At 35.8% G+C, this 13283-nt stretch overlaps 1 protein-coding gene across 3 annotated transcripts; it reads left to right on the top strand.

Moving 5' to 3' along the window:
• The first annotated feature begins 650 nt into the window (after positions 1-650).
• On the top strand, positions 651-12811 carry LOC104903429 (acyl-coenzyme A oxidase 3, peroxisomal). 3 transcript variants are annotated; one of them, XM_010691458.4, is made up of 14 exons: positions 651-1008; positions 2362-2699; positions 4253-4370; positions 4461-4568; positions 4669-4841; positions 5673-5772; positions 5917-5991; positions 6079-6209; positions 8782-8917; positions 9004-9123; positions 10039-10185; positions 10267-10371; positions 10696-10797; positions 12285-12811. In XM_010691458.4, the coding sequence occupies exons 1-14, from the start codon at positions 844-846 to the stop codon at positions 12531-12533; spliced, it is 2067 nt and encodes a 688-aa protein (XP_010689760.1). In that variant the 5' UTR covers positions 651-843; the 3' UTR covers positions 12534-12811. The 3 variants fall into 3 exon arrangements, with proteins under 3 accessions (XP_010689760.1, XP_010689758.1, XP_010689759.1); XM_010691456.3 differs by lacking the exon at positions 2362-2699 and having other exon boundaries at positions 655-1340; XM_010691457.4 differs by lacking the exon at positions 651-1008 and having other exon boundaries at positions 2197-2699.
• The last annotated feature ends 472 nt before the right edge of the window (positions 12812-13283 follow it).

Genomic DNA, 13283 nt, shown 5'->3' with positions numbered 1-13283 from the left:
GCTTAACTTTGATGGTTCTAAGCTCGATAATGGCCAAGCTGCTTTTGGCTTTATTATTAGAGATGAGGAAGGGTGTGTTAATCTTGTGGTGTTGGTGCTATTGGCTCTTCCGCGTCCATTTTAGTGGCGGAAGCTAGGGATCTCCATGAAGGTATTAGGGGAACGATGTCTTTGTGTGCTACGAAAATTAGAATAGAAGGGGATAATTTGGTTGTAATTCAAGGTATTCGTAATGTCTGGAAGATCTCATAGTCAATACATGCTATTATTTCAAACAGTATTGAAGATCTTAAGCACTTTAAATAAGAGGTTAAGATTTCTCACATCTATTGGGAATGAAATGCAGCTGCGGATTGGCTGGCTCTTAGGGGTCATTCTACCGTTAATCTCACTTATTGGTTTGAGATATCTGATTTCCTTTTTTCTTCAATCATCCGTAAGGATGCTTTAGGATGGCCCACGAGGTGGAATCCTCCCTAGTTTCTCTTTTCATTTATATATAAAAAAAAAATCGGTCATATTGTACCGCCCTTAAACAACCACGTCTGATATATTATGGTAGAGCTTTCCTCGTTTGGAGCAATACAATAATTTTATTGCGTCACTCTATTTTATATCACCTACAGGCTATAATCTATAATGGCTATATCTTCTTTCTTTCGCAACTATTTATAACATTTTCCTTACAATTATCGCTTGAATTCAAATTCCAATACGATAACTTGGCCGGTCTGACAATCCTTCCTACTCAACAAACCCCACTTGCGCGCCTTATTTTAATCCTCATTTTTTCTCTCTCCTCCCCAAAATTCCACTTTGTATTCAACAACCAAACAATCAACAATGTCGTCGTCCTCTTCTTCCTCCTCCTCCGAGTCCGATCAAATCAATTTCAGAACCCAAATTCTCCTTCACCATCTGAACCCAATTCTCTCTCCTTCACCAACTTCTCTCTCCTCTTCACCATGCCTCTCCTACTCTCCTCCCGAACTCTCCGAACCTTGTGCCGTTTTCGACACCAACCAAATGCGATCCCTTTTAGACTCCCACAACATCGAACATCGCAATTGGTTATTCAATATCATTCTTCAAAGCAATTTATTCAACCCTATTATTCGTGGTCATCGCAAATTTGTTATTCCTGATTATAATCACTCTATGGAGCAGCAACGAGAGATTACTTTCAAAAGAATTCTGTATTTGCGTGATTGTGGAGTTTTTAAAGGTTGGCTTACTGGTCATTCTCAAGAAGATGAATTGAGAAATATGGCGTTTAATGAAGTTTTAGCTCTTTTTGATCATTCTCTTGCTATTAAACTTGGTGTTCATTTCTTTCTCTGGTAATATTTTCTCTTCAATTCATACTTTTATCAATTATTATTGCCTTTTTTTTTTTGGTATTACATTTTTTTTGTTTATTTTTCTGTTTTTTATGGATAGTTTGGTGTGGAAAGTGACGTTGATTTATGACAAAGTGCTGGAATTTTTCTGGATATTAATTGGATATTTAATGCATATCCAACTGATAATAATAAATCTTGGATAGATGACATAGGTAAGTGTAGCATATAAGAAGCTAAAAGTGAAATTCTATGAAGAACTGCATTAGTAGTAGTTGTTAATGCGTGATTTTGTCATAACTTTCTATCGTAATATTCCATCGAATTTTCAGTAGATGCTCTACTTTGACTTTTTTTTTAAAAAATACTCATACTCTTTTTTGACCATGTTTTTTACTATCTATATATACGAATGTTAGTATATAAGATCTTGAATGTTTTGATTTTTTAGTAACAAGTAATTACAAATTAATATTCGAAGTTATGTATTAGGTGGGTGTAAGTCGAAACAGAACATCTATTAAAAAATGAAGGAATTTCTATTTTGGAAATGTATTTAAAGCGTATTGTTTGTCCTTATAGTTGCGTATATCAGACCTGTTGAATTTTTAGTTACTAATGAGTTCGATGAATTATTATTAGGAATGACGGTATACAACAAAAATTAATTTCTCGTACCCAAAATATATGTAAAATGTTGTAGGTAGTCCTAAACTAATTAACCCTTATTGATGTGATATTATGGGTGATCTGAATATAGATATTGCTCAAAGATGTTGAATTGAATAGGAGCTCATCTATATTGACTTTGTAGTTCCAGCTACTCATGCTCTACCTACTATCCCAAGAGCTTGTGATAATTACAATTTACAGTTAGTAGTACTATTTATACACAAATCCCATATACAACTCTGTTCACTTCTTTCTAATGGCTTCTCAAGAACACCCAGTATCTTCTCTCTCAGCTTTGTCTCTCTCTTCATCACCATGCTCCACTTACTCTGATCCCCATCTTTCTGAGACTATAAGTTTTGACACCAAAGAAATGAGAAACCTTTTGGATATGCACAACATAGAAGACCGTGATGGGCTCTATAATCTTATAATTGAGAGCAGTGTGTTTAATCCCAGAAAGGTGGGCAGCAGGGTTTTTGTTTCCCCTGACTATAATCAGCCTATGGAACAGCAGAGAGAGGTGACAATGGAGCGGCTGCAGTACTTGGTGGATCATGGGGTTCTTGGAGGGTGGATAACAGAGAGAGGAGCAGCGATTGAACTTAGGAGAATGGCTTTGAATGAGGTTGTTCAGATTTATGATCACTCCCTTGCTGTCATGCTGGGGGCTCATTACTTTTTGTGGTATGGGATTTATCGTTTTATTAAATGACTTCATGTTCTATCTAGAAATTTGAGGTTGTGGGGGATCATTCATTTTGATGGCTCTAAAAGTGAGAAATTGCCATTAATTTCAAGTCCTTCGTTTCCATAATCTTGTGAGTTGTGCTATGTTTGGTGGGGAGTGATCATTTCTACATCGTTCACCTTTTCTTTTGGTCAAGTTCGATTTCTTGCAGAGTGCAATTGATGTAATTTGTTAGAGTTTTATCTAAGAAGAGATAATTTTGAGTTCATGTGCGATGTTGGTTCACTATAGAGTTTCGAAGAGCATATTAAGTGAAATTATAAGTAATTTCCTCAAAACTTTATAATTGGCATGCTGACTTCCTACCCTTCCTCAGTGAACTGACTAAAGTACATGGTGGTTTCCAGAGGGTGATTGGTGGACAAGAGCCACAGCTAATCTGAGGGTTTCTTTTGATGAGGTTATTTCAGTCTATAATCACTCACTCTCATGATGAGGGATCATCGCTTTTATGATAAGCTTTTCAGTTTAATGTTTTTTGGGGGATCATGATGTGGCTGCTCATTCATATTGATTTCTAATATTAGGTTGCTTCTTTCCATTTCTTTGCAAAAATAATTCTATATGAAATGATTAGCTTCCCATTTCTGTACCTCTCGGATGTGACTGGTTTTCGGGAGTAGATATTGGAACATAACTCCTATTTTCCTTTTTGCAACACCATTTATTAGACATTTATGAAGTTGCTGGGTTGTTTTGTTATCACTACTTGGTTTAAGCATTTCTTGCTTCGGCTTTTGTGCATTCCATAGTTTGTCATCTCATTTGTTTTCCTTCTGTTATGTCTCTCAGACTACAGCATCCATCATTGCTTTCTATTTTCCCGGTAGGATGTGTTATGGCTTTAGGAGTGTTAATGAGTTGAATTGAACCAAACTTATGACTTTTATACTAGATCACTAATTTTGTTTGCTCAAAGTTGGACAAGCTTGAGTCAATTGAGAGCTTAGCTGTTTTTGTGTCTGGTGGTTCAAGTTTGTTTTCACGAACCAAAGTAATTCTTATAGCATAACTAGTAAATGACTTGTCCATGAACATTATTGAACAAGCATCCATATTTTTTTATGCTCAAGCTTTTCTACAACGTAAGCCTTACAAGTTTCGAGCTTGGTTCATTTAGTACCCTGACAAAAATAAACACAATCTAGTCGACCTGGAGCGCTAGCTCTTCTATATGCATAGCAGTTCGTGCAATTTGATAGCTTGGTGAATCATCTTGTTCTCTTCTTTCTTTTTGTTTTCTTTGCCTTTCTCTCATTTTTTTTCATCCTGTTCTCCCCCCCCCCCCCCCCCGGGATTCCCATTTCTCCTTTCTATATGAGGAATAAAATTTATCAAAGAAATAAGCTAAATAGTTACAGAACTCAGAGTGAGCTAGAGCAGTATTCTCATCGCGCTTCTCATATATCTACCTTATTATTCGTTTTTGGGCTCTGCTTCTACTTGTGGAAGCATAATTTACTTATCATCAGGCGCTAATGACTTACAGGGGTGGTGCGATCCAGTTTTTTGGCACAAAGCGTCATCATGACAAATGGCTGAAAATAACAGAGGAATATGGTATAAAGGGTTGCTTTGCTATGACTGAACTGGGGCATGGAAGTAACGTAAGCAAGATGTTCGTGGATTAGTTTGAGACTATTGTCCTTTTTGCTTTTAGTGTTGAATGTTCTCAAATCACTTACTGATGTCTCTAGGTAAGAGGAATTGAAACAATCACTACCTATGATTCAAATACTGAAGAATTTATCATCAACACTCCATGTGAATCAGCTCAGAAGTACTGGATAGGAGGAGCAGCTAAAGTATGGAAGTTTCAGATTGCTTTTTTTTTTTCCTCTATCTTGCGTTATGCTATTTCCTGTTGCCTTCCATATGTTCACTCTCTTTTCATTGCTTTTGTAGCATGCAACTCACACTGTTGTGTTCTCACAACTCAAAATCAACGGTAAAGACGAAGGAGTCCATGCATTTATAGTGCAGATTAGGGATGAAGATGACAAAATCTGTCCAAATATTCGTATTGCTGATTGTGGTCATAAAATTGGGCTGAATGGTGTTGACAATGGTCGTATCTGGTAATTGGTGATGATACTACCTCCTTTAATGTTTTAATGATATATGCAAATCCTTGCAAGAAGCTAAGAGTGGAAACATTAAGCAATATCTAAGTCTGAATATCATTGATCGAAGCGTGATTTTATCATAATTCCTAAACTAGTACTCCGTTTTTCTAATTGTTACGCTTTTCTTCTTTGTCCGTTTTTATTTAATTGTTACACTTTCACTTTTTCTTATATGGTAACCTATCACATCAACTTTTACACTTTTCTACCTCATATACCCACCACAAGTTTATTAATTCACCTAAAACCTTCCCACCTACCCTATTTTTCTCTCTCCTACATTTTAATGCTTCTTTTACAATTCCCAAAAGAAAACTTCTTTTTTTGTACTTCTTCCTTGTTTTTTGCGCAATTTCCTTGGTTTTCCCCCAAAGTGAACTGTAGCAATTAAATAAAACGGAGGGAGTACCATTTTAAGCAATACTGTCTCCTTTGTTTTGATGGTTACAGTTACTGTAGATACACATAATGAGGCAAGGAGGAGAAAGGTAGTGTTGTATGGGGTAAAGTAATGCAAAGAAAAGGAGGAGAGAGGTAGTGTTGTATGGGGTAAAGTAATGAAAAGTAAAAAGTGAGATAAAATGGGGTAGGTTCGGGTAAATAATAATGTAGCATTGCCATGAAAAGAAAAAGTAAAAGTTTAACCACTAAAAAGGGACAAACATAAAGGGGAAGTGTAATCATCCAAAATGAATAGAGGGAGTATGTTTCAATCAATATGTAATGGTTTACCATTTTAATACTTAAAGCATTAAATTCCAGACTACTTTCTAATTTTTCTAGGTTTGACAATGTGCGAATCCCGCGGGAGAATTTATTGAATTCAGTTGCTGATGTTTCTCCTGATGGCCAATATCTTAGTGCAATAAAAGATCCTGTTCAGGTTTTTGCTCTATTGGTCTTATAATGCTACATAAATTTGATTATTTTCACTTATTTCTGGTTTGTGTTCAATTGATGTAATCGAAATAGATGGACAATTAATTTAACCTGCTGTTATGTCTAATCTTTTGTGCTCGGATTTCAGAGGTTTGCTGCATTTCTTGCTCCATTGACATCAGGTCGTGTCAATATTGCAGTCAGCTCCATTTACGTAGCAAAGGTGACGGATGCTAGATATTACGTAATGTAAATTTGTGAACTTTCGGTTGCTATGTGCTTTTGCTGAGTTATAATGGCATTTTGTTAGGTCGGTTTAGCTACTGCTATAAGATACAGTTTGTCAAGACGAGCCTTTTCCCTGGCACCAAATGAACCTGAGGTATTATTGCTCGACTATCCAAGCCACCAGCGCCGGCTCTTGCCTCTTCTTGCAAAGACGTAAGTCATCCACTTCATGGCTTTCCCAATTACATATCAACATCGAGTTGCCTCTTCTTGTCTGGTTTAGCATTGTGCTTTGTTCAAGGTTCTCTGGAGTTATATCATGATAATGTAACCCTGTACATCGTTATTATCTCCGAAACTGCATAATCTTTTTAGGTTAGCCGTTAGCCAAGGATAAGCCCATGCATATATATGTCTCTTAAAGATGTAGTGATGGAAGTAATCTTGGTCTTTAAGAAAATATCTGCTGTCACAAGGGGGAAAGTAGAGGTGATTTTATGGTATGTTATATATTAGAATTGATGTTTTCCTGGGAAACATTTAGGTATTCGTCTTTTTTTGGTTTTTTTTTTTTGGGGGGGGGGGGGGTGGTTGTGGGTCACTTGCGTGTGTTTTGAGGTAGTGTTTCTTTCACTTCTTGAAATAGACCATCGTTTTCTCGGTTGCGTAGAATAAAAAGATATTAAATGAAAATCACTTTGATTGAATCTTGGAACTCAAGACTGCCATATAATGAAGAATTTAATTATATAACGACATGCTGATTATATATTTTTTCCGTTCAATTAATTGTTCCTGTACCCTTTTTCTCACTCCAGAAAATAGACAGTTTTTTCTTTTTTTTTTTAAAATTATGGGCCATGTTCAAGATCACAGTGGGATATGTATTGATACTATATTTAGAAGGATTCATCTTTTATAAGACTACGCTGCATCGCTCTTGTGAAATTGCATTGATATGGCATCATGTCATGTAACGTGTATGAGTTGGCATAAGCTTTGTTTGTCATATTATTTTGCCTTTCAAAGATGATGAGTACGAGGTTTTGACAATCCTTGAACCCGAGACTTTTGATTTATACTTCCTCCGTTTCACAATAAGTGAAACATAGAGAAAGTAGGGAGTTACCAAGGAATTTAGAGAGAGAAAGTTGGGACCACAATAAAGTAGAGTGAAGAAGTATTGAAGTTGTGGTCCCCTCTTACTTTTTGGTGGTATATTTATAATAAGAGTGAACTTTTTTTTACCATTTGGAGCTTGGTTTCACTCATTGTGATTATTCCAAATAAGGAAAGTGTTTCACTTATTGTGAAACGGAGGAAGTATATGTTATGCTTCAACTATCAAGACTAGAATTTTTTGCACGCGATGCGTGCTTGAATTTTTTTTTTCGAAACAGAAACTCGATTTTTTCGGGCATGAGAGTCAAAATTTGAACATTATACATACGGAGTATAATTGTTTTAGTTGCAAAATTTAATTGGTTTAGTTTCTGTCACTTAAGTCTCTCACCATTCTTTTTGTTTTTTTTTTTCTTTCAAAGTTAAATTCTATGAACAAATAGAAATTTTATTGAATTTATTTATGATTTCTAATATTATAATATTTTTAGTTGATTTTTGAATCAAGTACAGTACTTCATAAATTGTAAAGAAAGTGGAGACTTTGATTTCAAGTCAATTTTTTCATAGGTTATAGTTTGTGAGTGATTGTTATAATTATATTTTTGGTATTTTTGTTTGAAGCACCCTTTGATTTGTAAATGAATTTATAATTTAGAATGGGAAGGGGGTAGCATAGTCTCTTCATTCGGGGACAACATATCTCCCCCCTTCCCTTATATAATAGAGATATGTTGTACTTTAATTCTTGAATGATATTTTACATAAACCTTTTTACCTTGATAATTAATCGCTATCATATAATAGAAAAAGATATGTCCATATATATGTAAAAGTTTTATTATATATAGGAAACACTATAAAAAAGTAAATAATTTTTTCCTTGTCTAACTTCTAAATTCTGATTTCACTACAAATACACCTCTATTTTTTTATCATGCCCCACCATTAATTGTGAATGGTTCTTGATAATAGTGATTTGTAAGTAAATTTTTGTAAATGTTTTTGTATGTATTGACGTTCTAGGTTATTAGTTTTAGTTTGTATGTTAATTTTAAGTTTTAAAAGAGTTTCCTGATTATTTGAGTGATTTGCGTGATTTTTATAACGTGATTTTCTCAATTGTATGAGTGATTTGTAAAGTTTCTTCTTTTAAGTGATTTGTGAGTGAGTGTTGTAAATTAATTTTTGGTAGTTTTCTTTGAGTGTCAATTTTGATTTTGACATTCCTTTTGTAATTTAGAAAGGGAAGGAGGGCAAAATAGGCATTTCAAAAGAGGACACCATTGCTCCCCCCTTCCCTTATATAATAGAGATAATGAGTGAAATGTGCTGGAATAAATATGTATTTGCTAGTGTAATGTAAGTATGTAACTATAAGGGGAAGAAGAATAAGGGCAGAATATATTGTTACCCCTGCAACAATCTAATACCACATTTCTCTCATATCTTCCCCGTAATATAACTATGATGCTATCTAATCTCCATGATTGCATATTCGACTTGTCGCCACCTAATACTAGCGGGCACCATTAGCCTCCACAATCTATTGCACCATATTAAAATAACATAATAAGTTCCAAGTTATATTGAAAACATCCCACTGCACTACATGAGCTTCTATATAATATTTTTACCAAATACATGCTTATTTTCATTGCAGATATGCTATGAGTTTTGCTGGAAACTATTTAAAATCAATATATGTGAAACGGACACCTGAAACAAATAAGATTATCCATGTTGTTTCAAGTGCCCTAAAAGCTACACTAACTTGGCATAACATGCGCACTCTTCAGGTAAACCTTCTCAATGCTGAGTCCAAGTTTTCAGTTTCCTGCATTGTCATTCTGATTGATGTGATTTTTTATTTGTACTTGTCCAGGAGTGCCGTGAAGCCTGTGGGGGTCAAGGTTTGAAGACTGAAAATCGTGTGGGTCACTTGAAAGGCGAGTATGATGTACAATTAACCTTTGAAGGGGACAATAATGTTCTCATGCAGCAGGTAGCATCTAAATTATTCCAGTTATCTTGGTCATTCATTATAGTATCATCACATGTTCAAGCTTCAGTCATTATGGTGAATCTCATGATGAATACTAATCATATCTAGTAACTAAGTAGAAGTATAGTACTCAGTTTGTGACCCAACACACACTCCTAGAAGTTAGAACTTAGAATTTGGCAGTTGTTTGGATTGGTGACAGCTGGCCAGATGAGCTTCCTGTGTGATTGTCGATTTTAAGGTTTATCTTTGCAATTGGAGCGTTGGAGGCCAAACACTCACGTACGGCTTAGAATTGGACAGTCTGTGTTTAAACTGGCGAGAGCTAGCCACATATGTGATTCCCCCCCCCCCCCAATTTGGTGATTACCTGTCCCACTACTCTTGTAAGACTAGAGAAGAGGAGGGGGAGGAGGAGGGAGTATGGGATTCGAGCCCACAGGGAAAACCCACAGCATATGTATGAAATTAAGCACAAAACCATGACTTCGTGGTATATGTTTAGTTGTACATAGATACATTAAGTACATGTGTAGTTTGCTTCTGGTTGTTTTGTTGGAATGGGGTATTGTTTACTTTGTTTCTTTACCTTCTGAAATTTCTTTCTCGATGTCGATTTGAAAATTTTGGGTGGCCCATATGATATCTACTTTAAGCAAGTAATGCATATTGGAGACCATTTATAAAGGTTAATTTGTTCATGCCTCTCTAGATCTTGTAGATCTGCAGTTTTCAAGCTAATTGATTCTATGGTGAAATTTGTCTGTAAATAAATTGATGATGTGCACTTTAAACAGCATTAAGTGGTTGCTGAGCCGGCATTTTGTTGTCAAGTTAAATTTCTGGTAATTGGTTTTATGCTTCTCTTTAAGACTGGGACCTATCCATTGAAACGTTTGTATTATGCATGTTTAGGTGAGCAAAGCATTGTTTGGGGAATATATGGCTACTCAGAAGCAAAATAGACCATTTAAAGGATTGTGGTTGGAGCACATGAACAGCTCTAGCCCTATCATTCCTGATCAACTGACAGGTTCTATTCTCAGGAGCAGCCAGATTCAGGTACTTGTTTTAGTGGAATTGAATTGTATTTCATAACTTTTCCTTAAAAATACAATAATATATCCTGGTTTCCTGATACAGACTGATATTTTCTACCTGAGAGAGAGAGACCTACTACATCGTTTTGTAGCTGAAGTTTCAGCATATCAAAAGCAAGGAAGAAATAGAGAACATGCTTTTGTCCTGGTGAGTATTCTCATCTTGTATACTTCATCTTCTTCTTTCCCGTGTGTTTCTGATGGTGTTGTATTGGTCCTGACACTAAAATTCTTTTCCCCGTTGAATATGTATGCAAGTATTCTCAATTTCTCATCTTAGAGACCATACACAATTATACATAATAATTGGACTTAGATGAGCACCAAGAATGAAATCCTTGCAGGTAGGAAAGAAGTTGTTACTGACATGCAACTAGAAATGTTTCATTAAGTGCCCAGGAGAATTACTAATTGTGACACCCAACATGGTTTTACTTTCTTACACTGACAGAAGTCCTTATTTTTCCATCAGGCTTATCAGCTTGCAGAAGATTTGGGCAGAGCTTTCGCAGATAAGGCGGTTTTGCTTACTTTTATAGAGGCTGAAGCAAAGGTTCCTGTTGGACCATTGAAGGTAAAAGATTATTTATATATCAGATTTCTAATACTTGGTAAACATTAGTTCCATAGAACACATAAATACATGATGTAGCAGTCATAAGTCATAACTGCTGATGATGGGTCCAGATAACAAATTATGACATGTATGTGGCCTGCCTGAGCTGGTAGCCTCCAGAATTTGGATGTTCTACCAAAAGCCTCTAATTTGAGAAATTCCACCCACAATGGTACCCGAACTTCTGCAGAGTTGCCATCACTTATTGTCTTTTATGAAGCTCTTGATTGAGGAGATAATCAATAAACTACTATTACCTCCATCTCTTTTTTTACTTGCTACATCTGCTTTTTGAGGGTCAAACGTCAAAGATTAATGGTCATTTCTAAGAAAAAGAAGATTTTAATGGTTAAAGCTTGGTTTTAGAGACCGTTAAGAAGCAAATGTAGCAATTTAGAGGGGGGAAGGAGTAATCCACAATAAATGAGAAGCACACATTGATGAAAGAATTGATTTTACAATGAACTAACCTTTTATTGACAATTAATAAGGCTACTTGATAATTACAGCTCGATAATACTCGTCAATATATCCTTTGAAGTTGTAATGAACTAGCCTAATTGGAGGGGGGTTGTAGTGTAGAAAAGTGCAATGTTTTTCAATTAGTGGTAGCTTGTGGAGGAAGACAATATAGTTAGAGAAGGGCTTTTGTCTACAAACATAGCAATCAGTGAAGTAGAAGCATGAAGATAATTGTTGAGAGGGTGTGTCAAGTCATTCAAATACTTGGCAATTTATCTTTCCTTTTCAGTTTTATTTCCAAAATATTAATCAAAGAATCATCATCTTTCTCCCTTAAACTCTACATTTGATCTCCTAATTCTGTCCAAGCTATGTCGATTTACCTTTGAGTGTCAACTTTTTATGATTTTGCCAAACTATATGCCATTTAATTTGTTTAGGTGGTTTGACAAAATAAAAATAGTAAAGGGACAGTAGAACATACAGACAGTGAGGATCCATAAAAAAGGAAAAGAAAGTATATCGTTTATTTACCACTCATGTGATTGATGGCGGAGTATCCAAATTAATACTTCTTCCTCCACATAACCTTCTAAATAACTTCCTACTTTATATTTTTCAGTGTCCTAATAAATTTTTTTGTTTCTAAACTGAATATTTACTTTCACTCTTCATCACATCAACCCTTTTGTCTCTACGAACCAACATTCTCCTTGCTACTTAATCTATCTCAATCCACTTTCAATTTTTATTTACTTTTTGAAATTTGCATTAGATAACTTTTCTTAATCCTGTGTTATATACAAATGGGAAGATGAAAATGGAGCGGTGGGAGTAGTATTTCATAGTTACAATTGCCTTACTTTTTATTATTCAAATGATCAGATGTTGGTAGCATTTTTAGCACAATCCTCCCCTTTACTCTCTTACGTGCGTTGGACTTGGGAAACGTCGCTAAGGGTGATGATTTTTGAATTGTGCAGGATGTGTTAGCGTTGTTGCGAACATTGTATGCTTTGATAGTCTTGGAAGAAGATGTTTCATTCCTTCGTTATGGCTACTTGACTGTTGAGAATGCTGCTGTCGTGAGACAAGAAGTGATTAGGCTCTGCAGTGAACTGCGTCCCCATGCACTGGCTTTGGTCAGTTCTTTCGGCATTCCAGATGCATTCCTGAGCCCTATTGCGTTTGATTGGATTGACGCAAATTCATGGTCCTCGGTCCAACACTGATTAAATTACTTAAAACTGCAATTTCATGGTTTTTGGTTCAGTGGATCCAATATTTGCTTAGAGAATGTATCTTGTCAACTTTTAGTTCTTTCAACTCGATCTTTGCCTCCCTGGAATTATACAAGTAGGTGAACTATAAACGTTCAGGAGATTGTTCCCATGTAATAGTTTCGTTTTTCCTTCTGTCTTCCACCTCGTGTCTTAGTTCTCTAACCTTAAACAGTTGGTCCCTTTGAACTCATCAATAAGCATTGGGGAGATGTTCCCAATGAGCCCAACTGCCCACGGAGTTGTTTTTGTTTTTCCTTCTGTTTTCCTCTCCTTTTCTTTCATTCTATAACTTTAAACAGTTGGTTCCTTTGACAAATACTACAATAAAGGAATATATTCACAGAGGTATCATGGAGTTCGCCAAATTCCGAAGCTCGATCACACTTTTGTAGTGAGTTGATACCTTATTATTACAATTGTCAATTAGTAGTAGTAGTAGTTATTTTTTTTTTGTAATTTTTTTTCCTCTCATGGAGACGGTTTGCAATTTTTCAAGGGAATTGTTAAAGATTATCCCAAAATTACTTAAAATCGTTCCGGATTCACTTTTAATAGACAATTTTACTCTTCTTTTTTTTTGCACCAACTACCACCTTAGCCACCACCTGCCACCACCCGCCACCACCTGCCACCACCCGCCATCTCCTACCTCCCTCGTCACCACCCACCACCACCTCTACCACCCACCTTGTACTGAAT

Source organism: Beta vulgaris, chromosome 9 (genome assembly GCF_026745355.1).
Source record: "Beta vulgaris subsp. vulgaris cultivar EL10 chromosome 9, EL10.2, whole genome shotgun sequence".
Classification (NCBI taxonomy): Eukaryota; Viridiplantae; Streptophyta; class Magnoliopsida; order Caryophyllales; family Amaranthaceae; genus Beta; species Beta vulgaris.
The sequence above is the reverse complement of the archived record's forward strand: the minus strand, read 5'-3'. Positions and strand labels throughout refer to the sequence as shown.